General features: G+C 36.4%; 1 protein-coding gene across 1 annotated transcript; it reads right to left on the minus strand.

Annotated features, from left to right (window-relative positions):
- Positions 1-5,390: 5,390 nt before the first annotated feature.
- On the minus strand, positions 5,391-26,209 carry LOC109205908 (villin-4-like). Its single transcript, XM_019368666.1, has 23 exons — positions 25,892-26,209; positions 24,529-24,614; positions 24,287-24,386; positions 23,163-23,231; positions 22,850-23,086; positions 22,580-22,757; positions 22,361-22,493; positions 20,549-20,711; positions 20,311-20,458; positions 20,084-20,184; positions 19,747-19,902; positions 16,254-16,322; positions 16,093-16,161; positions 15,851-15,988; positions 13,618-13,746; positions 12,788-12,935; positions 12,612-12,622; positions 12,166-12,306; positions 7,401-7,526; positions 7,266-7,331; positions 6,465-6,792; positions 6,148-6,389; positions 5,391-6,059 (listed from the first exon to the last, which is right to left on the minus strand). Exons 2-23 carry the CDS (start codon positions 24,582-24,584, stop codon positions 5,946-5,948), a joined length of 2,922 nt encoding a protein of 973 aa, XP_019224211.1. The 5' UTR covers positions 24,585-24,614; positions 25,892-26,209; the 3' UTR covers positions 5,391-5,945.

Raw genomic sequence — 26,209 nt, forward strand, 5'->3', positions numbered from 1 at the left:
AATAACGTGAAGGCTAACTTCATGTTCTTCCCTAGCTGGGGTTTTTGGACTTCTTGTTGATCTCCTTGATGTACGCTCCTGTTGGTGTGGGAGCTTATATCGACGTGTTGGGCATCGCATGAGATCGCGTCCATGGGAATTGGTTCTGGTGCATTCTCAGGGTTTCGTGGTGGTACACCAACACCTGGAACATCCACATCGTTCTCTCCATAGTCCTCAAGATTGTTATTTACTGAGTTAGACATTTTGACCTGAAATCGAAGATCTTGGACAAGAAAAAGTGTGAAAGATAACTTGCGTTATGGAGTGAACCAGCAAGAATATAATCACTATTATTTTTAGCCCCACGGTGGGGGCCAAACTGTTTACCTTGAAAATGGTAATAACAATTAAATTTGATTATGTGGTTCTAAAAATACATGATTTATTTTTATGCTAGTTGTTTAAGCAATAGATTCTAAGTGAAAAATTTGGAAATAAGATAAGAGCTAGAGAGCAAGGTGATAACCAAACCGACTGTTTGATAATTGGGGCCTCGAGCCTGCCTGTTCGGGGCCTCGAGCCTGCCTGTTCGGGGCCTCGGGGTCAAGTTTGATGTCTCACTAAGGGTAGTCGATGGAAGACTAATAGTTTTAATAAAATCAATGACGGCTCTTTATGGCTTATGATTAGCAATAAATGAAGAACAATAAATAGAACACAATGAATATAAGCAATAAATGGAACTAATGAGATCAAGAGAATATGTTAGAGAGCAGAGAGAATGTTCTAGTGTATTTTGTATTGAATATCCGATCCCGTTACAAAATGACAAGGATCCCCTTTATATATGAGGGGGACTCCCAACATAGTACAAATGCATTAATTATAAAGATATGGGGTTGGTACAGCCCTTTAACGCCATGATACGGGTCAGAGCTAGCCTACTAGACTTTGTCAGCTCTAGTCGTGCGCCTAGGGAACTTCCCACTTTTCTATCATAATTGTCGACTTGCACTGTCTCGAGGTCGGGCATCAATGACCCCTTGGGTGTAAATCTCGACCGTAGTCTCGAGCTTTTGGAAAACTTGCTTACGAAGCGTCGTAATGGCCAAAAATTGGACCCTCCGATTTTACCGCATACAATAGATATGGACTTTTGTGATTGTAATGTTCAGTTTTGAGAATTAAGATCAATAAAGCTCGTCTCTCTTCATTTTCTCTCATTAACACTCAAATTCTAATTGTGTTCTAGAGATTCTGTTCAAGAGTAATTCTTCCAATTTTACTCTTAAGGTCTCTCTTTCGCACTACGTGGAATTGTACTGGGTATGTTATTGTTATTGTTTCTCTTTCCCCTTTTTCTTAGCTCGTAAATCAGGAATGCATCAGAGGCAGACATGTAGTAGATGATGTGTGTTTGTAAGAAACGCATAATACATTACTATGAATATCAGACACCTCAATTGTGGGATATGTTCCTGAATATGCGAAGGAACTGATGTTCGAATAGGATTCGACAACACAATAAAGAAAGTTTAGCACACACCACTCATGTTGTTATTTGGGTAGATGATATGGATAAAAAGAAATCAAAGACGCTTCGACTGCAAAGAAACTTCAATTCCTATCCTAAAGTTTAATAGAGCATCTTATTACCAGGGGCGGATGTATAATCAAAAATATAGGGCATGTGAACCCATGATTTTTCCGTAACATTAGATATTTTTTGTATATATTTTTTAAAATTTGTATAATATTAATTGTCTGCACCCATTCTCCAAGAAGGTTGGATGGTGCACTTGTTTAAAGGTGAGTTATTTACCAAGAGGAATAGTGATCAATTCCCACTTAATATATTTTTTCCTCATTTTTTCGTAGTGCACCCATGTATTAAAAATCTTAAATCCGCCTCTGCTTATTACCATGCTTGTTTGCTCTATGCCTGAGCGTTGATACCTAGTTGAGATTCTTAGGATTGGTTTAATATAGCCTTTTGCCTAGTGTAAAATTTAAAAGTGAATAGCAAATGAAAAGAATAGTACAGTCAGATCTCTCAATAACAACATCTCTATGTAACAGCATTTTACTATAAAAGCCAAGTTTTTCCGGAACAAATTTTATGTTATACTAGCTTCTCGGCACGTGGGTTGCACGTGTATGCTTAGTCGTGTATCACACAGCTTTATAAAATAATATTAATATTATTAAGACAAATATTTGAGTAATTAATTCTACATGAAAGAATAAAGTACAAGGTGAATAATTCGTATAAAGGCTTTTTATCGAGATAAGACGATTGAATATCATCTGAAACATAATTCAAATTTACATAGAGACATGTGATTTTTTCAAGAGGCTTAATGTATCGCCTATCACTTCTACGAAGAGTTTTGATTCCCGATCCCGACCCCGATCCACTGAATCCATACTCATGCTATGCATCTTTACCCATAATTCCAAACTTTTAGCTCAATATTGATGTCTACACCCGAAAGAAAAAATGAGGAAAGAAGAAGATGTGAAGTTCATATTGTAGGCCTCGTTTTCTTTTTCAGTTTTATAAATAAGGTATGAAGGTTATTTAAAATAGGTCTTCAATTTTTTAGTTTTAAGGTTTAAATTTTTTTAATATAATATAATATAGAATTAGATTTATATATCTACGTGGCTCTTTTTAATTGATGTTAATTCAACATAATATTCTTCATTTGCTCACGAATTTAGGTTATTTAAATTTAAAATTAGTAATTATTCAAGTGCTAGAGTACTAATTAAGGTTGATCAAGATCTATTTGATATTTTCTTTTATAAATAAATAAGGGGCACAAAAACTATCGTTCCTTAAAAATACAATTTTCTTCTAACCCACTTGTTTTACAAAATTCGAGATGAAAGAATTAGACGTTATTCTTAATTTTATTCTCCCTTCATGTTTAGTTTTCTTAATGTTCAGGACAAATGGCGGGGAACAAATAAACTATTCCTTTATAGATTAATATAATTTATTAGTTCATAACACCAGTCATAAAAATCACATTGAATAGCTATATATAATAGTATTATTTAATAGTAAATAATAATAATATATAAAACAAATATTGTATTTTTTCTCTCACAAAGAGTTGTTCCCTTTAATAAAACAACCAACCCTTTGAAAAGTTTATTCCTAACGGCTAAATTGTTTCTTTAAAATTTATGTACTATGAAAAAACAAAACTATTTGGAAAAACACAATATAATCAATATATTTTGTTAAAAGGGTTATTTTGTCTTCTCTCAAGAGGTATCAAATTCATGATAAAAGATTACCAACCTTTAAATAATATCTAAATGTAAATTTAGTTTATTTCATAATCTCAAAAATATATTCAAATATTAATGTAAAACTAACCACGTCTTACCAACTTTGGAACTATAATCTTTCACATAAAACATGCGTGAATTTAAATTGTACACCAAAAACCCAATTTCACATGTCAAAATTAAGGAATAAGTAATATATCCTTTCTTGTTCCTAATCATAACATATGCATGCAAGACGCAATATATATTATGAAATTATGATCCTCTACCAACATTTATAAAAATTGTATTTCATAAATGATCAAGGGTAGAAAACAAATAAATCATAAGTTGAGTAAAAGAAAATAGAACATGTTTTGTCATTATAAAACCATTCCAATCTCTCCAAATAATGGTCGGGCACGGTAAAATCCTTGACAATGTCATGTCACACCTTCTTTCATAAAATCGTATTACTTTGACGCAATATTATCGGGCACTATTCATTGCCAACTTTGCAAAGCGAAGCACAGCTCCTTTGTAGATGCCCTTTTATATTGATGTATCAGTGCTCTTAAAATTAATTCTTTTCCGCTCATCCACCTTCGTTCCTTTACTTTTTTTTGGATCGTTAAAACTATTGTGTTTGTTTTCTATATGTGTGTCTTTAAGATAATTGCTTTAATTTTCAACAAATAAGATCATACTTTTCCCCTCTTCAATATGATATTTATTCAAAAAGGCATCTCACTCAGTCACAATGGGTCTTAATGTTTGGAGACATCATAATTTCATCATCTAAAATCAACGTACATTTTCTATCTTCTAGATATCTTTCACTATGGAGGCAGATGTACTAACACTAAAGTACTCTATAAAATTCAACAATGCTAATATTCTCATTTTCTATTCCCTTTAATCTGAAGACCGAAGCAACTGTTTCACAGAGGCTGTTTCTTGAGTAGCTTTGTAAATTGTGACTATCTTCTCTTTGGTTTCACAAAGGCACAATCGTACTTGGAAGGCCCCTAATATGAAGAGTAGTATAAATTTAGAGAGTATGCAGGAATCGTTAATTAGAAAGTAATGCAAACATTAGTAACTACTCCTATTCTTTAAGGGTTGCATCCCTTCAATAAACTTGAAATTTTTATTTAACTTTTTTTAAATACTCCCTCCGTTTCGTATTAAATGAGGTACTTTCATTTTTAGTCTATTCCAAAACAAATGACACATTTCTAAATTTGAAAATAACTCAAATTTAAACTCTTTCATTTTACCCATTTACCCTTAATGAGAAGCTTTTATAGCCATACAGATGTCATGGCCCACAAACTTTTTACCCCTTAAGCTTTTAAGGCCACAAGTTTCAAAAGTCTTCGCCAAAACCTGCTTGTTTAAAGAATCAAACTGTTCCTGTCTGCTTTTTCTTTTTTTATTTTATGATCGAGGAATTCTTTTTTCTAAAACTTCGTGCCGAGTCAAACTACCTCATTTAATATGAAACGGAGGGAGTACTAAATTGGGTATTTAGATTTTTTGGAAGGATATTTCGGTAATTCAACTTTTTAAGTTATGGGCTTCGCACTTTTAATATATATATATATAACAGCACTTCCTACAACATACAAAAATATTCGATACAAATGAGGCTGTCATAGAGAGATTTGCTGGTATAACATTATATTTCGTTCTCTGTTTCCTTCAGCTGGTTGTCGTTTTTCTCTCTGTCAATTTGAGATGGTAGTGCGAAGACGAAGTTCGCATCTACCACTATTATACATTTATATCTGCCAGAGCCAGATGCTAGTATGCCCGACTCCCAGCACCTGTTAAACATAGAAGTTTCCGTCAATGCCTTTTGTGCAGGAACATGGATCTGAGAATTGCCTCAAGCCACTACAGAAATAAGAAAATGAATCTACATTTGCAATCACAAAAAAATTATAAAAAAATAAAAATAAAAAAATAAAAAAAACACCTCTATATATCTGATAGATGTAACATTATAATCAGACTGTCGATGGAAATCACAAAATTTTAACAGAGTGAAGATTTGACTCTTATTAAATGGGAAAATGACTACAGAAATTAAAGAGGTCCAACACTGCAGAGAAATTAGGAAATAGGGAAACCAATCAAGACTTCCATTTACTAAACAAATAACAAGTGGAGTGGTTACACACTGTACACAACCTCGCATCACAATCTAATGAGTTTTCATTTGCAAACCCCCAGGTTTTCTATTAAATCAATGACGGCTAAAACCAAAAAAGAAAAAGGAAATGAAACGAGAACAAAAACAAAACAAAAAAAATTAAAAAGAAATAGGATGCGTAAAAAAATGCAAACTCACAACAAACAAAAAGAATATCAAGCAACTAACTTATAATAAATTAGCAGGAAGAAACCCCCAAAAATATCACTAGAAGTAAAGAAGGGCTCCTCGGTCCTGTTCAGTTCCAAAACGTAGGACCAGTAGCAGCTAAAAGTACACTGGTGCTGTCCCTCAACACTGTTGAAATTCGTCCCTTGCTGCTGTATGAGTCAATTATAGAAAACTGGAAGCAAATGGAATGGGCAAAAATTGATAGAGAAGGGTTGTAAAATTCTCTAAGTATGTTTTCTTCTATCTGCAGTCTATGCTGCAGCAACCTGGGAGAGAGTAGGCCTGGATGCACTCAGAACAACTGGAGTGCCATTTTTAGCTTATTCTGTTTCCACTTGGGTAACTTGTAGAAAGCATCCTTAGCCATCCCAAATTTCTCTCTGAATTCTTCTGAAGACAAGTAGGTCTGCAGGGAAGGGGAAAAAAAGGGATCATAGTAAAATCAACAAAAGCATCATGTACTATCCTCCAAATGGAGCTTTCTGAAGACTCACCTCTCGCTTAGTTACATCAATTTCAGTAACAGGATCTGCTGCTGTTGTTTTAAGCCGGTCATAAGGATAGATCGGAAGTCCTTCCTCATCTTCAGCTTCACCCTCTTTCACATCTTCCTGTATTGTTTCTGGTTTAGGTTTAGGACCCTCCTCTGTTGTACTGTTAACTGAGTTCTCCTTTGAGTCGGTCTGAGGACTTGATTTGAGGGTCTCAGTGTTCACTTTTGGTGCCTCAGGGATCCCTTCATCATTTGAAGAGTTTTAGTTTTCTCATATGGAGAACCGAAGTTGTTAGTTCCTAGATGAAGAAACTGTACCTTTGATAGTGCGAGGTATTATGACGTCCTTGGCGGGTAAAGGTTTATCAAAACTTGCTGTTAATGCTGCAATAGCTGCTGATCTAGGTGCCAATATTGCTGAATCTGGGGTCACAGATTTTGGATAAAGCTTTCTCACCATTGGTGGAGGAGTAGATAGATTTCTAGCATTTGGGTTCTCAAAAGTAGCTGCCAGTGCGTTAAAAGCAGGAGACCTGCCCCTAACACGAACTCGGTCAGGGCTGAAAGATACGCTCCTCGATCGCTGTGACTTCTCAGGGGCAGCAGACCTTCCACCATATGACACAGGTGTTCTCCTTTTAGGTTTCTGATAAAGCAAAAGCATGCGAAGTTAGAAAAATCAGCAAGAAGATATAGGAGTCATTACATGAAGGGCAACAACAACTCAAAGAACATCACCCAAAAGCTCAAAGTTAGAAAGGGACAGCAGTTTATACAGGGAAGAAACAAGACACCAAAATCACGTGGAAGCGTCTAAGAGCAAGATGATTCTATTTCCAGAAATATATGAATATAAAGGAAAAAAAGCATCTCATCAAGTAGACTTTGAAATAAAGTTTGCATTCTATAAGTCGTATGTTATAAGAATGATAAAAAAGCTTTGACTTTTGCAATCCCAACAACAAATTTGAAAGGATAAATCAACGAACAAAGTGTCGAATTGAACAGCACCCAGATGGTAAAAGAAGAAAATAAAGCAAACATGGAGAGTCAAACGTATAGTAATCCATTGCCTCTATAGAAAGGAAAGACAGCAAGTACATATAGGAAGAAACTTACATCCATTGGTGGAGTGCCCCCGTTCTTCACTAGTGTGAGCTTTCTTTGGAATGAGTTCCCATGCATCTGCCAAGTGTTCTCTATTAGCAAAAATTAGTGTCAGAAATCATATGCAAACATCATGAAGACACTTACAGCAGATTTATTGGAGTCCCAACTGAAATGACGAGTGAAGAAAGGCGGTTCACTCCCTTCCATAACAATATATATTGGAGCTTGGTGAGATAGTTTCTCCATAAGAAAATCATATTCCAGGAATTTCTGACGGAATTGATCAAAGATAATGTCATATTAGAAAATACAACTAACAAACCATGAGATCACAAATTCAATTTTGGTTTTGTTAAACTGTGCAGCTATATATTTTATGCTTTAGCACTTCATAAACTATGCAAACTAGTGTTCAGGTTTCTGAAGAATTGTTATCTTATACTTACCAGGGAAAAGGCTTTATCCAATTAATCTTGTATTCACAGGGGAATTCAAGAAAAAGAAGACTACATGTCTTGAAAAATTGGAACTTGGGTGCTGAGGCAAGAGGAGTCCATAAAAGTAAGAAATAATTAACTCTTTTGATGTAGAAAGAAAGCATAGATGAACGGCGATGATGGGGTTTTATGAGTTATTTTGTGAATCACTCTGCTGTTTAAATGTCACGGAATTTCAGTAACAAGGGTTAGCTATCAAAAAAAAAAAAAAAAAAAACTATTCTTGAACAACATGGATTACATGTTCTAAACGAAATATTAAGCATGTAACTTCACTTAATACATCCCTATCAAGGAGAATGGAAAGGGGTTCATTCTTAATATTTAAACATATAAAATCTGACCCTATTTATGAGAAAAATGCCTATAGAAACTGCTGGAAAAAAATATGTTGAGCAGGTGATGATGTCACAATTACATTGGAATATCAGTACATCCTTTGTTTTGTATCTTAATAAGCTACTTGCATAAGTAGAGTAAAGCGCAACCTAGGATCCAGATTAACAAAATTTAAGCTGGGCATTTGGGTCTTACTAAAATCCTATACGAATGCTCGTGTGACACTACTTGGACACTCAAACATGTTTTAGACATCCACCTACTTTTGGCCTTTGCGCAAAAGTCTTTTGAGCTTTGATATTTCTCTTACCCTTTTAGGACCATCATGCCACCCAGCTAGACACTAAGGGCTCACGTGATTGCACTATAAAAGGTAATTTACGTATAAAAGCATTATGCATTGTTTGATTTCTGGTATAAACTTTGGATTTCTACTACACTGCATTAATAACTTAGTGTTTGATCTCCTGTATAACTTATACGGGAATCTATGTTTTACTTTATACTCGATAGACATGGAATAAGACGTATATCACAAATACCGTGACAAAGTTAATTCTTGACTTCGGTATTACAACTGCACACAATCCTTGAAATATTTCATCACATAACTATCTCAAAATATCATTCACCAAACAACCAATTCTGTATTTCAATGCCTAAATAACTAGTCCTTGAACCAAATGGTCCCCAACTAGAAACTATGTTCCAGTTCTCTATTTGGAAGTCCTCACATCGGGGCTCCCTGCAAATATTCAAGGAAGTAGCTCTTGACACGACTCTCTTTCCTGCTCTTTTTTTAAACAATGTTTAAATTGTACAGCACACAAAGGAACAGATAACACTTAGTTATCACACATGAAATTTCTTTGATAAGTATTATTTAAACGATACATGAGACTGAACAGTCATCCTTCTTTCTTTTCTTTCCACGATGTACTTTTTTGGCAATAAGTACCCAAGGGTATGCTAAAAGATTAGTGTGGACTTGACCCATCTTATAGATTGAAAGAATCTAAGAGTCCATAATATGTGCTATATCATTCACCACATTGAACCTACAGCAAAAGCCCAAAATTTCAAAGACATCCAAACTGTACAAAGGAAATGTAGTCCTTTTCCCTCTCAAAACACTTGCTATTTCTTTTCTATCCAAATTGTCCAAATGAAACATAACAAAATCATTTCCAGATTTGTCTCTAAATCATAGCTAACACTTGCCCCTACCACTTGTTGAGTACTTCAAGTCTTCTGACATCAACAACTGGACTCCAAACATATAAAAAACATTATTCAAATTTACCAATTCTGCATGCAATATAATAGGAGGTAGCCGATTGATCCAGGGAATCTTCACAAAGAATACCTCAACTGCAAATTTTGAGGCCTAATCTTTTTCTTTTCTTTCTTTTTTCTTCTCTTTTTGGCTTTTTCCCCCACATATTATCTTGATTCATACAAGCACAATGTGCTGCAGTCCAACCAAACCAAGCTACTTTGGGAGCGCTCAGTCCTGTGGATCATTTTCCATGGCAACTGTTTTCCTCTCCTCTTCCCTTCACTGGCAGCAACTTAAAACAAGATTTGACAGAGAAATTTCCATCATAACTAGCAATCCATTATACAGTAGAATTCATATTTCCTCTAATAGCATTGTTTCTAGTTTCTGAATCAGGAGACTATCATTTTCAATCATTAATCATAATAGCCATTCAGAGTGTGGGTAGCAATCTGCAATAGTGTATTTTTATAAAAGACAAGGCTGACTAATCTGGGAAGAGCTCTTTCAGTGTCGCATTCTCCAGCTATTTCTCAATTCACAATCTATCTTCTTCAAGATGCCCAACTTTAGTCCAACTTTATACTGAAATTCTTCAGTAAAGACCTTATTACTTCCATACAGCACCATTTGGCCATATTACAGTCATGATGAGCAGGATGAAATAGATGCAGCTCGGGATATCTTAATGCTACCCTGGTATGAGGAGAAGGTATTGAACACGCAATCAAATTGAAGCTTCCAGGATAGACAGATTTTAGTATCAGAAGGTTGGGATGAACGTTTCAAGTTTATGAAACAGAGGGTTCTCCCCAGAACAACCTCCAATCATTGTTCAATCCTTCTGGATTGTGGGAATGTAGAAAAGGAAAAGGATACTTCAAGTTTGAGAATATGTAGTTTGAACACCAGGGCTTTATTTAACAGTTAAGAGAATTGGTGGAGCTCTTATAATATCTAAGGTGAAGCAGATGCTATACTTGCCAAGAAATTAATGATGCTGAAAAGTGATCTTAAAACATGGAACAGAGAAGGTTTGGCAATTTAGAAGAAGAATAAGGCATTGGCCAGACTGGAAGCTATAGATTGTGGGCGAAGAATGAATCAAAATGAGGATCAGATAGAGACAAAGAGAAACTCTATTGAAAGAAAGTTAGAGGAGGTGGCAAAAGCTAAGGAGATTTCATGGAGACAAAAGACGGTGTCTACGGCTAAAAACATGGAGATAGAAATACAAAGTTCTTCCATAAACCAGCCAATGGCCATAAAAGATTTAATTGCATTGATAAGATGGTAATTGATGGGAAAGCAGAGAGTTTGGGATGGATAAAGGCAATGAAATTTGGAGGAAATGAAGATGAAAGTGTGACAAGATCTCATATTCTATATGCAGATGACACTCTTCTTTTATGTGAGGTAGAAAAGAAGCAACTGCTTAATCATAGAGGGGATTTTTTGTCTTTTGAAGCAGTCACAGGCCTCAAATTCAATTTGGCAAAGAGCAGTATCCTCAGGATTAATGTAGATGAATGCATTGAGGAGTTAGCTGATATTCTGGGATCTAAGGTGGAGAAATTTCACCTTGGGCTTCCACTTGGGGCAAGAAGAAATGATCAAAAAGCCTGGCAAGGGGTACTGGATAGGTGTGCTAACAAACTTGTTTCATGGAAGAAACAGTTTCTTTCTTTTGGAGGAAGACTTACTCTTATAAATAGTGTGCTAGATAGAATGCCTACGTATTTGATGTCCTTGTTTGTTATGCCTGCAGCAGTGGAGAAGAAAATGAGCTCTTTGAGAAATCAGTTTTTATGGGAGGGTAATGAAAGCAAAAAAGAAATACACCTGGTTAACAGGCAGGTGGTTCTAAAGGAAAAGAAGGATGGTGGACTGGAGTGGGAAATCTGAAGCTTCACAACAAGGGCATGCTTTTCAAATGGATTTGGAGATACAACTTAGATGGCAATGAAGCTTGGAAGATACTTATCAATGCTATTTATGGCAAGAATGATGGTTTGAGAATACCTTTAGTCCGGAGGAATTCTAGAGGGGGAGTTTGGAAGGGCATAAGTAGATTATGGGAAGAATTTAATCAATACATTGAACTGGAGCTGGAAAATGGAGAAATATTAGATTCTGGACAGATGTATGGGTTGGGGAAGAGTGTCTGAAGACTAGATTACCTAGTCTGTTTAACTGCTCAATCAGTAAGGAGGGTAATGTGGTTGGTTCCCGTTAAGATTATGGTTGGCAGAGTTCAAAAGGAACTTGAATGATTGGGAGGTAGAGGAGTTCAGTCAACTACTTCAGCAAATGATTATAGGTACTTTTGCTATTGAACCATTTTCTTGACTTCCATATATCCTGTCACAAATACCTTAGCAAATTTGCTTTTATTATTTTGAACTAAAAAAATATCTCATTTGAATTGCAAATTTATCTTGCTACGATGCATTGCGAAATTACAACTCCTGGATTCCTCGACATCAGAGAGTTTCATCATCTAAGCTCTCTCGACATTCTTCTTAATTTTGGTACTCCATCAGTTCTTTACAGAACAAACTGAGGTTTTATCCCTTAAAGCTTCAAGTCAATTAAGGAATTCAAACAAGGGCTTCCCTATTTGAATAGCACATACCAGGATAATCCTATAATATGCTCATTCCAATTTTCTGAAGACTCAGATAACAACCTAAAGTAAACCTCACCAACAAATATAATGCAGAAGTTTGTATTTAGTAGTTCATAATCACCTAAGCAATGAAAGAACTTCCTTGATAAAATGTTGAAGGCATACCTCACCAATGGATAAAGCCTGCATTTTATTCTTGTACTCTACCAGCTGGCCAACCCAAACATAAATATCCGAATGACAATCAAGGATAAAAATATCTTCTGTCATCAAATCATCTTGGTTGAAATTGTAGATCTCTGTCACCTGTAATACAGAGGTGAGTTGTCACATTGGACAAGTTTTAAGAGAATCGAGTCAAAGTGAAGTCTAGAATTTTTCCGTCAGTGTTGACTTGATGATAAGCGGGAATCCACACTTTGTCATTTCAGGTGTCTAATAACTACCAATTATATACACAAGCTACTTGTAATAGGATACAGTGTGTATCTTGTGACCTTTGTATTTTAACACTTCCCCTCCTCTGTCAAGAGGTAATTAAGCAAAACAACAAACTGCAAAGGTCTAAGAAGATTTGAGGGATAAAAAGAACAGTCCATCCGAACACTCACCTTTAGATCCCCTGGAGATCAAGTCAAATTCCAGTAGCCAAGAAATGGAGAAGTAAAGAAAATTAAATTAGTAGAACTATTAAAAGCAAAGAACCGTATTAGTGCAATAATGTTGATGCTATTCTTTAAGTAAAAGATTGTGAAAATAAAAACAAAAAGAAAGTGAGAATCCTTACCTTTTGAGAAGGTGCACGAGAACAAATGAGGATCGCTTTCAGCATCCCGTCCAATCTTCTCACTAGGATATTCAGATTTTCCACTCAATATCTCCCAAAATTGCTCAGATTCTGCCCCTTCTTTTTGCAATTTCGACTGCATATCAGGCTGCACATTGTGTGTGACAAATAAGACAAGGATATAGCATAATTAATAGAACCAAGATACTTCAGTGAGAGCAGAAAACCGGTTCAATGCTCGGACCCTTCAAAGTCCCTGTCACACCTGTGTTGACCCGACATGATTTCGGTGTGGGGTTGGGTTTGGGGTCCACACTAGATTTGGTCAAGTTACTTTGGGTGCTTTGACTACATCTATGACCAAGAAGTATAGATTGATTGGGTATTTGGTTTGAGTTTGGTTCATGTCATATATATAGTTATATGAAGTATCTGAACGCTTTGCTATATTACACGAGATATCTTATGAACAGAATATAAGTGTTTATAAATTTTATTAGTTTAGTTAAATAACTTTGGTTAATCAAATTATATACTTATATATGTCGTAATTTACATTATTGGTCGTATCCCAGCACCTATATCCGCACTCGGACCACTACCCCTGATCCTAAATTCATGTGATGAAGAATCCGACCTCTATATCCGCACTCGTATCAAGTACCCACACCCGAGTCCAACCAACATAGCCGCAAATTAGAGAGTTACGCAGGTTTCCAAAAATAAACAGTAAATATGAAGACTACCAAGCATAATTCCTTAGTAGCTTGCAGACAAAGAAGGTCAAGTAATACATGTTCACTATGGGAAAGCATTCCATGACAACTTGCCTTGATAAGATCCAGCTGCCTCTCAACAAGTTCCTGGTCCTCAGAGGTGGTAAGATTTCCAGTCCATGTGAAGACAGAGGAGCCACTGTGTAATATGTAGCAATATGAGGAGTTCAAAGACGAAGCCACCTGATCCCGTTAAAATGGAGAAAAGAAAATTGTGATTTGTTAGCCAAACACTATGTAGGCAGAGTGCAGAATAACATAAGTGTATACATGTAGCTCTCGACAAGCCAAATATTCCGAAAACCAATGACCACTCGATTTTTAGTAATTGGACTGCCTATCTAATATTAGTTTTGTTTCTATTAAGATCTACGAAAAAGAAAAGTGCAACAACTTGCAAAACCTAATTCAAAATCCAAAAATCATTTTGCTGAAGAAATACGTAGGAAGATGTTTAAAATCAGGATTTGTCATACACAAGCATGACGTTTTCAGGAATAATATATGGTGTACCTCATCCACTCAATGATTTATTAATTATTCCAGTCATTTCATGTTAAAAACTTTCCAAATTCCAAATTGGGACATCTTACAGTAATTGAAAAACAACTCAATTATAAGAACAGCTCATTTTTTCTATAGCTGTGATGTTCCACCCAATACATACTACCTCCACCGACACAGGTATTGGGTAATTCTACCTGTTAAAGCATTAAGTAGATAAGGAAGAATTCACCTAATGCTGCCACATCTAGGATTCGAACCACGGTTTCCAATGTAGTTATACTTCAGCTCTTCGAAGAGCTTTCAAGCATTCCAACTCAAGTTGTCCATGTTTTTTGAATAAAGTAATCCTTCTTTTGTGAAAACAAAAAAACAAGTAAAATGCATTCTTTTACTTCTGCAGGTACATTACATCAGTCAAACTATCTCTTAATCTCTGCAACAAGTTAAACACAGATAAAATGGGACTGAGGGCACACTAGACAAAAGAATTTGGACCACAACAAGCTCTTTAAGGAAAGATTTGACAAGCTACTATGTCATCTGCAGGAGGACATTTCTGTGAGGGTCGCTTAGTTGGACACTGAGGTCCAGACACAGATAAGGTTTTGGTGTAACAAGATTAAAACTTTCATCTGGAAGCATTTTCCTTTCAAAAAAAAAAAAAAAAAAAAAATCTCAGATCAGAGAAGACTGCAGTCCTCTCACTAGCATTTGAAGAGGAGTAGGCTGGGCTAGCTAGATAGAATCTAGAGTGAGCAACTTCTTAATTGATGATCTATGCCTGTTTGTTCCCTGACACACCCTGGTGGTGACGGGGAAGCAACAAATAGAAAATGTGATAATTGACATCATAAAAACCAAGAGAAACTAGTAATAAAACTATAACAGTATTAATTTATCAAAAATAAATAAAACTACTTTCAATGTCCATATAGAAAAATGAGGAAAGCATTTAAATAATGGAAAAACTGGAATCCTAAACTGGAAGTCGAAGAACAGCAGCAGCTAAAACGGAAAGAAAATAAAGCAAGAGAACAGAGATCCTAAAATAACTAGGGAAAAAATATAGTAGAGATTCTAATCTACGCCCGAAACCAAGAAATCACCGTTTGACTAGGTACGGAGTTTAAGAAAAAGAGGAAGACTTTTGAAACTTGTATTCTAAAACAAATCTTAGATATTTGTGTGACTATAAATCATGTCATTAAGGATTTAATGAGAATTTTGAAGTTAAATCATTTCTAAATATAAAAAGCTGACACTTTCTGGGACAGAATAAAAGTAAAGTGTTTACTTCCTTACCTCGGGTAGGTTGAAAAAGTGTGCCATAAATTGGGATAGAGGGAGTAATATGTACTGCAATCTGAGCAGTACATGATAAATGGTAATTCCCCAACCCCAGCCCCCTTTTCATCCCCAGTCAGTTAGAGTGGAGAAGATTCCTAATTATCAATTGCTGACGATTCAGCTGTCATGAGTTACGCCATTCGCTTTTGAATCTGAATTTCTAATCTCACTTAAACAAGAACCAGCACAAATAAAATCGTTTTAAGATAGATTTGGGGCCAGAGATGTTAGGAAAAATAAGAGGACTTCTAAGTCAACCATGCCGAATAAACCACCCCACTCGCACCCTTCTCCCCCTTGTAGCATCATTTTGTATATCATTTGGAAATGGGAAAACATTCTACATCGGTTCACGTTACAAGTAGACACATATATGACACCTCCGGCACCAATATGTGTGCATGTACATAATGAACTGGCAGGATGGACTTACAGGTTCTACTTGAATTGATTGCATATTATCAGGTCCGGTACCCTGAATTCGGAATAATGCAATTCCATCCTCTTTATATGTATCATCAGCAAGCTCCTTCTCTACTAGGTGTTTTTTGTATCCTTCACTAAGACCACCCTGGTAATTTTAGTAGAAATAAGTTTTTACAACAAATGTTCAAAATGATTTTAGAAAATACGAAACAATAGCCCCAGTCAGACACTTTCTGCACTTCCACAAACCTTAAATACAATAAAGCTCTGAAAGATGACAAAGAACTGGAGGGGTTCATATCCTTCATAAATGCGAGCCTGGAAGTTTTCCATATTAACCAAAATTCAGCATCAACTCTAGGTTAATGATCAATATTCAATTTTGAACTATTATCATGCCAGTAAATTACCTGAGTAGCTGAGAACTTCAGTGACTCACTTATCTTGGCTGCTTGAGAAATTGCTGAAATTCTATCTCCCTATGTTCCATAACAAGAAAGCAGCATAAGTAATGCTATCTGTAAATGTTTAATAGCCGTTTGGAATTTGTTTTGACACAAGCACAAGGGAAAACTACACATCCCCACTCTACTTCCTGAAACCAAACCAAAAGCCATAATCTCTCCACTTGCTTTTTTTAGTTCTAGAAGCTTTCATTCATTTTCTTTGCTCACTTGATAACTTGAAACATACTTCTTTTTTTATCTTATATAATTTTTATTGTATCCTTTTTATATTGATCATTAGCCTTTCCGATTGTTCACAAGTTAAGAAGTCTGCGAGATAGAACATTCAATACACAGGCAGCGACAGAAGAGGTGGATTGGAGGACCTCTCAAGTATTCTTTTGGCTTTAACGGAAGGAGAGGAACAGAAACATTTTGAAGAAGTTGCAAATACTCATATGGAAGATCAAGGGTTGTCCTCTATTTCTTGTCAATGTTGGAGTAGATAAAAATTTCCAAAAAGCTAGATAGCCTGGCTTGATATTTTGGTTTGATTTTCATTCTGGAACTTCCTTGAAGCCATAAAATAAACGACGTTGATTTACAAAACAGCGCCAATTCAAGAAGCACTAGCCTTGGATCATTTTCCTGCAGGTTCGTTTAGTAATTTGTTTGTGACTTGTGGATATGTGTGGTTCGGGTCCTGAAGGGCCCCTGGGAGCGTTTTTGTATGCCTACTAGTAAACTAGAAGCCTTGAAGTTCATAGAGTTGACCAAAATCAACAATTTGGGTTAACATGGTTCGAATCATGGTTTGAAGCTTCTAACAAGTTAGTCAGATGATTTTTGGACTTGTACGTATGTTCGGATTAGGACCAGAGGGGTTCGGGTGCACTATTACATGAAAGTTGGAAACTTAAGAATTCAAAAGCTTGCTTCGATGTTGGGGCATTTACCTTAGTATTTTGAACCATTGATAAGTCCATGTAGAGTATTTGGACTAGCGGAATGGTTCGGAGAGGTACCAAGGGGCTCGACTGAGTTTCGGGGAACCTAGAAGTCAAGTTGCAGTTGCAGATTTTGCTGATGCACAGCAGTGCATTGCGATCGTTGTGTTCGCGATCACGAAGAAGGAACTGGAGGACCATCGCGTTGTGTGGAGAACCTTCACGGTCGCGGGGATTTGCCATGTTGCTTATCGCGATCAAGAAGTCTCTAGTCGCGAACGTGAGGAAGAATAGCTGTCCGTGGGTATTTTAAGTCCAATTTCCAGAAATTTGAAGCTTATTTCACCATTTTTGGGTTTTGGGAGCTCAAATCAAGGTGTCGTTGGAGGAGATTTTCACCTAAATCGTGAGGGTAAGTAATATTAAGTTGCTTTTGATTATACATCATTCATTCCTATGGATCTTAACGCCCAAATCAAGGAATTTGAAGGTAGAAAGAGGGAATTTTGAACCAAAACTTAAGAGAGTGAATTTTGAAGCTTTGAACATCGATTTGATATCGGAATTGGAAAATAATTACATATTTAGATTCGTGAGATTATGATCACCGGAATTTGACTCTCGTTTCGGGGTTTGACCATGTGAGCCTGGGTTAACTTTTGTTGACTCTGACATAGGCCTAGAATTAAATGGGCTTGATGCCTATAGCCTTATTTGACCTCGTTAAGAATTCTTTGGCTGGAGTGTGGACGTTTAGAGACCATAGAGAAAGGAAATGGCATTTTTGAAGCTTGATTAAAGAAGGTAAGTACCTTGCCTAACCTCGACTTGAGGGGATTCTTCATGGACTTGTTTGCTAGATGCTATGAGGTTGGAGGTAATGTATATGGGAGGTGACGAGCGTACATACGTATACCAACGTTTATCCATGCTCAGGGTAGTTTGTTAGGCCTTGTATGCCTTGTTTTGCTACATGTCCTTACTTGTCCCATGCTTGTTGTATGACTACTTGAGTATCTTATTCATGCTAGAATAATATTATAGGCATCCTTCACATGCTAGTTTAACATTATGGAGTTCATGTACTTGTCTTACATCGTAGAGCTGCGTAGTCATACACTGTTTTATATATGCACCTTGATAACATATATATCTTGTTCTCATACTTGTTGAGACTGTTGAGAGCTATTGAGCTTTTAGGGCGTGTGGACTCACGTTCCGGTTGAGATATTAGTTCGGGCATGTCATTACATGTTCGTGTAGGGCGTATGGATTTATTTTTCTATTGGTGCATGAATTAGGATCCATCACTCCGGAGTCACGTGATCACCATTCTAACTTGGGCCATGTGCGAGAAGTTTTTTTATGATACTAGTTGATGAGTTTGAACATAAAGGTGGAAGCTTTTTCTGTTTAAGTGAATCCTCTATGCATTTTTATATGCATAACATCTATATATGTTGATTTAATGCCTCTGTTGCATGCTTTGGACTTGATTAGTCGAACAGGGTATTTTGTATTACATGCTCTATCTAAGCATATATTATTATGTTATTTTCTGTGCCTCTTCTGTATCATTGTTATGTATAAAATTGCACATGTTATATAAAGTGTGTATCTTTTGTCAAAATCTTGTCATTACTTTGTTAGGGTAGACTTGATACTTATTGTGTACATGTTGATTATGGTACTCATACTATACTTCGGCACATTGTTGTGCAGATACGGTCCAGGTACTAGCAGGATCCAACAGTGAGCCTTGTAGTGGTTCGTGTGGAGACTCGAGGTAGAGCTTCCCGTTCGTTTGTCATACCTTGAAGCAGTGTTGTTAAAAGCTCGCCCAAAGCATGCTTGAGCCCAGAAGCTCGGTGAAGCCCAGGTTGTGCGCTACGCCTCGCTTAATTGGCGCTTTAGTGTATGTGTCAAGGTGTTAAGGTGTATGCACCTCACAAATGGGTTATGTCTTTAAGGGCACAACACCGTATATAGAGCTTAAATATAGTTGTTCCACTCTTTTGACCAAATAATTATATGTATGTGTTTATAGTTACATTTTCTTGCAATACATTTCTGTTTTTATATTTTCCCCTTTGGGGCTTTTTTTGCCAAAGCCCACGTTTTAATTGCGCTTTGCCTTAACGCTTCAACAGACTTTAGAGCTCTTTTGGGATTTTTGCTTTTAACTACTCTGCGTTGAAGTCACTTTCCTCTTTTGTTACTGTTTCTTTGTTCCAAATAGTGATGTATTATCCAGACTTATATATTTATGATACTCTTTAGAGCTCATGACACTAGTTCCTAAAGGTATTTTGGTTGTTCCCGCATCGTTTCAGACTTATTATGTTTCTTATTTATGATATTACAGTGAGACTTTATTTATATTGTCTTGTTATGGTTGATTCTGAGTGTTAGTTCGCCTAGCGGGTTGGGTTAGGTGCCGTTACGATCGCAGTGGCATTCACGTCATGACACATAAAATTTTCCGAGAATGATAATGCCAACGATTTTACCTCAACACTTTGCTTCCCAAACCAGGTACCAATGAGATGTTCCTCCTTATCTTCTCCAGGGTAAGAATATTGGAATAGATAACAGTCTCCACTATAAAATTTCGATTGATCAGATGCTTGAAGAAGAGTCTTCTGCTGGCCATTCACGCGCCACACCTGAATATAGAAGCGATGAATCAAATACTTACAGCAATGTAATGTTCCATAGAAGATATCTGTCCAATATATTACTTCACACGCTTCTCGTACTTTGCTTCACAAATAACTTCTAATTTAAAATGGAAATCAGCAGAAAATCTTTGTAGATCAAAATGGAAATAGACAGAACGTTAGACACCTGTAAATTGCCTGTGCAGTCTATATATGGTTGAGGTTCTTCCTTTGGAGGAGCTGCTTTCATTAGGCCCCTCACATTAAGCCCTTGACGCTTTAGAAGCGCTGGAGAACCACGGGGAAAGGAGAACATCAGTACTATCATCAACAGGAAAAATTGCATGAAGAAACAAAAATATGTTGCTTGTTTAGTTCTAGGAAGTAGCAGAATCCACCAGTAAAGTGACTAACCGGCAACTTTGCCTCTACCATCCTCTGTCACTGCCACATTAGTTGATTGAGGCCAAGAGTCAAACTTTGAGCGGAACATGACAGTCTCGAACCCTTCAATTACACGAATTACATGGCACTTTGGTCTATCAAGGCCACGGAGTAATTCCTATAAGGTGATAGTGAAATGAGATAATGATAAGGTAAACATAAGTTGAGATACAGATTTAATAATCCAAACCGACAAGTGAAATATTACATCTGCAGCCCCACTTGCAGTTTTCCTATCATCAAGAGAAGTGCTTCTTCCCATCCACACAAAAACTTCTATCCCACAATCAACTATATAGCAACCATTTGTATCTAGCAACTCCCTTGTCAAAGACTCAATCTCAAGAGGTTCTGCTTGCCCTTTCTGAACTCTGTAAAATTAAACAAATACCAGCAGAATTGAGATGTAGAGGCTATAAAGGTGATCATAAGAAAAGAAAACAAAAAAAACTTACACTTCTAACATCTTGAAACGTATCTGAACAAGACTTTTATCCTTCTTTAGTGGCAAATGTTTCTCAAGTACAAACGTTGCACATTTACCTATAATTGTGTAACTTTTGGATAAACATCATTTTGCTTTTTATTTACTCTGGTCTGTTATTAAAGTCTGAAACACTCCAAAAGTACCTGAGCGCAGCAGAAATAAACTGAAAAAATATGAACTTTATACCTCTTAAATATGAAGGTAATAGAAGATCACCAAACATAGACTTTTAATGCTTGAGTCTTATTTTAGTCCCAAAGACGGACTTCTGTATGCCTCCTAGGACTAATCTCAGTATTTCTAACAGGGAGTCTCCCTCTCTAGTATCTTTCTCTCTCTAGGATTCCAGCAAACAGATTTGAATTCTTTTCTGTTAAAGTAACCATTGTTCATAAGCATCCCAAACAGAGGCGGATCAGATTCAAAGTTTATGGGTTCAACTTTAAGGTTTTTAGTATTGAACCCATTATATTTTTAAAGTTATGCGTTCAAATCTACTATTTGTTCCAACTTTAATGGATTTTTGAATATAAATTTACACCCCGCGTCAAAAGTTATGGGTTTAATTGAACCCGGTTATTTTACCTTGCATCCGCCCCTGTCCCAGAGGATGCAAGCAAACTATAAGATTAGCTCCAGTACTTATACATTGAGCTTTCAAGTTTCAAATAAGATTCATGGAGCTACCAAAATCAATGATCTGTTCGATGCTATTTACATTGTGCAAATTGCACCAGCAAAAAAAAAGGAAAGTCAAACACCTAGCTTTCAGAGAGTAAATGGGGGTTAAAACTTCATTAAAGCATCTGCGATCTCTTTGTATACACACCAAAAAATGCAGGCAGAAACCATTAGCCAGATCTTTTTAATGGGCTTTTTAGCTCTCCAAAGTCCCCAGCTTGCGTAAGCATCTCTAATACTATAGGGCATCACCAAGTGTACCCCAAAAACTCTTAGGAACATGCTCCAAATGTCTCTAGCCTACTTCACAGTGGAGGAGGGAGGAGAAGTCCATTATCTTCAACTTCTTTTTTGACAAACAGATTTGAACTCTTAACCCAAAATAATCAACACTCCAGTGATCATAATGGATTTAGTTTACTGGGTAATGTAGGCCTAGGTTACAGAAAAGAGAAAGGTAAGACTAAATTCACTGTTTAAACTTGAGAGAGAGAGAGAGAGAGAGAGAGAGAGAGAGAGAGAGAGGAGAAAGAACAAATACGCTCCTTGTGGCTGGAAAAAAAGGTCACTTATTACGGACCAGAGGGAGTAATATTAGTATATTATTTTTACTCTAAAGAATGAAAAATAAACTAAAAATTGCCAGGAAAGAAGGCAACTTCAGGTCATAGTCCTTATTTTATCTGCAATTTAAAATTAAATTGCTGGAAAATACAATAGATTTTACAGGGAAAAAAGGTATCAGCATATCAGTAAGGTGATGAATCTAGCAGCAACATATATAATAGCATTACCTAAATGGATGTGATAAGGGTATCTGAGGATGCAACATCAGATGTCGGAATAACTCACCTATACAATCTAGCAGGAACAGTATCAATACGTTTAGCCTCATCTCTCGTAGTCTTCCTTGGAAGAGGAGCAAAGCCACCAAAAAAGCCCCAGAATTCTCCGGTCTCGGCATCAGCCATCAATTTACCATCCTCTACATGTCAATCAGACCACAGTTTAATGCAACAGACACTTAAGCATAATTGCCTTAAGTAACAAAATTACTAACTAACTACTTACCAATTGCAGCAACCTCACATTTGCCATCGTGGTACGTATCTTTAATGTACTGAACAACTTCAAGTGCTTTCGCCCTTTCTTGAATAGAGGAATTGGAACCATTAAATTGGAAGATTTTTGACTTGGTATCAAGAATGAAGATGTCATCATGATTAAGTGAGGATCGAGCGAAAGGAACCTGTCCCAATAATGCAGAAATTGGTAATGAAATTTAAGCTTAAGCTTTTCTCATCATTCATTATCAGAAGCAAAGTAGTTGGGCAAACTTGCCTCCTTCACATGGACGACATGCTTCCCTTGGCATACGTACAAACAGGTCTTGTACTCTTCTTCCTCGACATGCGTAAATCCAGATGCAATTCCACCTTTTAGAGGGATTATACATGGTTTGAAATAGGAAAGAAACTTCTCAGTTTCATGGCCCTGCACTTCACGATATTGAACCGCACGCCCACCAAGTGCTGCATCTAATTCAACAGTTTTTATGGCAGCAGCACCAGCTTCATCCTAAATAAAACAGATCCAACTATAAGATTACATTTTAAAAAACACTGGCTGCGTAATCTTCTAAATAGAAACAAACCTGACTAGTATCTTTACCAAGCCAATAATGAATATCATGTCGTAAGGCACCAGTATTTGATGTGCTGGTCTGAAAAAGAGCAACAAAAAGCGCCAGATTAACAACTACAGAAATATAAAAGAAAAAAATGTTGATAAGTTACAGCAGTCTATAACATTTTTTGAAAAGGAACACTTTCTCAAGGATATAGAGTCTACTGTTTTGCATCATATTTAGTCCACTAAATGCTGCTTTGATGATTAAATCAAAATTTATGTCTATACAAGCAAATGGCATCGGATACTTCCATAAATTCTCTGTTTCAAGATTACATTTGAGAATTTTCTCTAGGCCAAATTGATTTTTTTTTTTTGTCTTCTTGATCTTCAACTTTCAGCACTTTCAACCTATACACAGAATCCAACTGAAATATAAGATATATGAGGTCTTTTCCAGGGTCATCAAAGTTTACCTACAACCACAGTAAGCCCTACAATCCAAACGAGGGGGAAAGACTAAAGCCCTTATAGCTGAGAACTCTGACTTATTAAGCTGCAAAAGTCAGGTCATTACCGTCCCTTCAACCAGATAAGACACAAATGATTTCCAATTCATCAAGTGACTCTCATGCTGATCCAACATCATAAATGGCTCCATAATAGCACAATGACAGTTACCCTTTACCATGACATGGAAGCACAAAGCATGCTAGAAATAAAACTTATATTCCAATTTGAAATTCCAATAGAGCAGTAAACTACAATATGCCAGAAATGACTAGCATAAACTGTTTCTTCAAAGGAAGAAACAGATAGCCTAGATAGAATCATTTAGTTAGACTATTCTTCATCCATAGGATGCAATAAGCATCTTCTATGGATTGGTCAGATTATATTGAGAATGAAATATTCAAGAAAATCTAACAGGCCAAGGGAATATTTTATTTTGTTTTAACAGTTTAATAACTGCTAGTTTGAGGTATGTTGTATATTTAAAATTATACCACGTATATAATAGTAAAACACTAAGAAACGACAACCAATGTTTTCCTGTCAGAGTCTAACAGTATGGAAGCAAAACAAAATGACATCAGTAAGATCTTTAAACAGATGATGAAAGCTAATAGATCACCAAATATAACATACCTTCAAAACAATATAGGAGTCTCCTGTGTAAAATTTACCGTGTGATGACTTTGGAACAGGAACTGGACTTAGCTTTTCAATACGCCAGATCTCTATTCCGCTATTAATGGGGTCAAGGAATTTGAATTTGAACACTTCTTTAGCTAAAACGCTAGATAATGAAATTCGAAGTTATTTGGAAACAAACATAGACATCAATTCACGACATCGTTATACTTCTACATGATCTAAAATGAGGATACGCCTTTTGGCCTGCTCCTTGAAAAGCTGGATCCAAATCTCTCATTGAAACAGCCATAGTTGTTCCTTTCTGCTTTCAGTACTTCAACTGAAGAGAAGGGTATGAATAATCAGGGATAATATCACTAGAAAAAGGAGAAGTTTCGAAACAAATCCTTCTACTAGGCTAATGCACAAGAACCTCATAAACTTCTCAGAAGATAATAAGAAACATAATTATCCAAACGACGAAAAAAGATGGTAGAGGCAGGTTGCACTACTTAAGGAAAGAATACAAAGATGAAAGATAAGTAACAGCTGCCACAATCCTGTACATTTAGCAGAAAAAGGACAAATTGTACAAAATCATAGAAGAACAGAAAAAAACCATCAAACATCAAATCAAATGAATGTATGCTACACCAAGGCAAAACACATATCACCTGGTAGCCTCTCATGACTTCAGATACTGCTCGCATTCCAGAAAACACTAAAACGAAAGGAAATGGCGACTTTTTCATGAAAGGAGCTGGTAAGCAATCTTCATGCAAGATATATAACACGTCATCTAAGAAAGGGACGTGTGGTGGATTCAAATAAAAGTTCCTAACCAAACCCGATATCATCCATTTGGATTTTCAAAAGTCATCCTCCACCCTCCATTCATCGCCTACAATTCTAGTCCCATTTCATGAATGCTTTTTTTTAATTCCATTTTGATCATATAAAGCTTATTAAGCAACTAAAAGAGAAATTAAAAAAGCAAAAAAAAAAAAAAAAAGGCATCACAACTTACACCACCCCTGCCCCACTCCCCCAATTGCATACAAAAGAAAACAGAGTTTTCTGTTCATTTCTTTTAAAGGGTTGGGGGAGGGGAGAGGAATCCAAGGAACAAACAGAAAGGAAGAGAGAATTCTGTGAAGGGGGCAATAAATTTTTAAAGAGGGAGAAAAGAAGCAAAAGGACTCGGAGAGAACAGCGGCAAACTTAAGAAAGGAGAAAACGAAAATAAAAGATAAAAAGAGATATCAAATCCAAAATCACAACCCCAGGAAAGAGGTGTTGCGTTCCCAATGATCTGGGAATTGTAAATCTAACTTCCCCAAAACAAAACAAGACATATAAAATAAAACAAAAAAAATCAGATTGCACAGTCCACAAAAAAAAAAAAGAGGGGGTCCGAAAATTGGTGCTCCAACATTCGAGCATCAGACAGCATTGAAATTGCCACCTATTTCCATTAAAAAAACTTCAATAATGCACCTTTCATTCTCAGATCACACGTAAAATATCTTCTCAGTTAATGATTCTAAAAGTATTTCGTGACCCAAAACAACGCATAAAAGCGAATTTCAGAAATAACAACAAAAACAGTAAACTTACCTAGCTTTATCTAGTGAATTGACCTAAATCCGCAGCCTTAAGATCAACAGATCCAATCCAACAGCACAATTAAGCAGAAATGCAAAATCTGACAGGAGGTGGAGGAACAAAGGAAAGTGTTTTTGTTTTTCTTTGGAGAGAGAAAGGGAAAGGGGAGGAGAGAGAAAAAGTATTGTATAGTTATCACTAGGGGGTAATATATGTTCGAGAGGGCGAGAGAGAAAGTCGGGGGTTGGACGGAATGATTTGTTGCCAGGCGTGCTTGTCACTAACGGCAGAGAAGAAAAGGGAGGTAAAAGGAAAGAGAGAGAAAAAAGA

Source organism: Nicotiana attenuata, unplaced genomic scaffold, assembly GCF_001879085.1.
Source record: "Nicotiana attenuata strain UT unplaced genomic scaffold, NIATTr2, whole genome shotgun sequence".
In the NCBI taxonomy this organism is placed as follows: domain Eukaryota; kingdom Viridiplantae; phylum Streptophyta; class Magnoliopsida; order Solanales; family Solanaceae; genus Nicotiana; species Nicotiana attenuata.

Coding starts and splice junctions, on each gene's coding strand:
- LOC109205908 (XM_019368666.1), bottom strand. CDS start 24,584: ATGGCTGTTTCAATGAGAGATTTGGATCCAGCTTTTCAAGGAGCAGGC. Junction 13,747..15,850: donor AATCAATTCAAGTAGAACCT/GTAAGTCCATCC, acceptor TAACGGGATCAG/GTGGCTTCGTCTTTGAACTC. Junction 6,060..6,147: donor TTGATGTAACTAAGCGAGAG/GTGAGTCTTCAG, acceptor CCTTCCCTGCAG/ACCTACTTGTCTTCAGAAGA.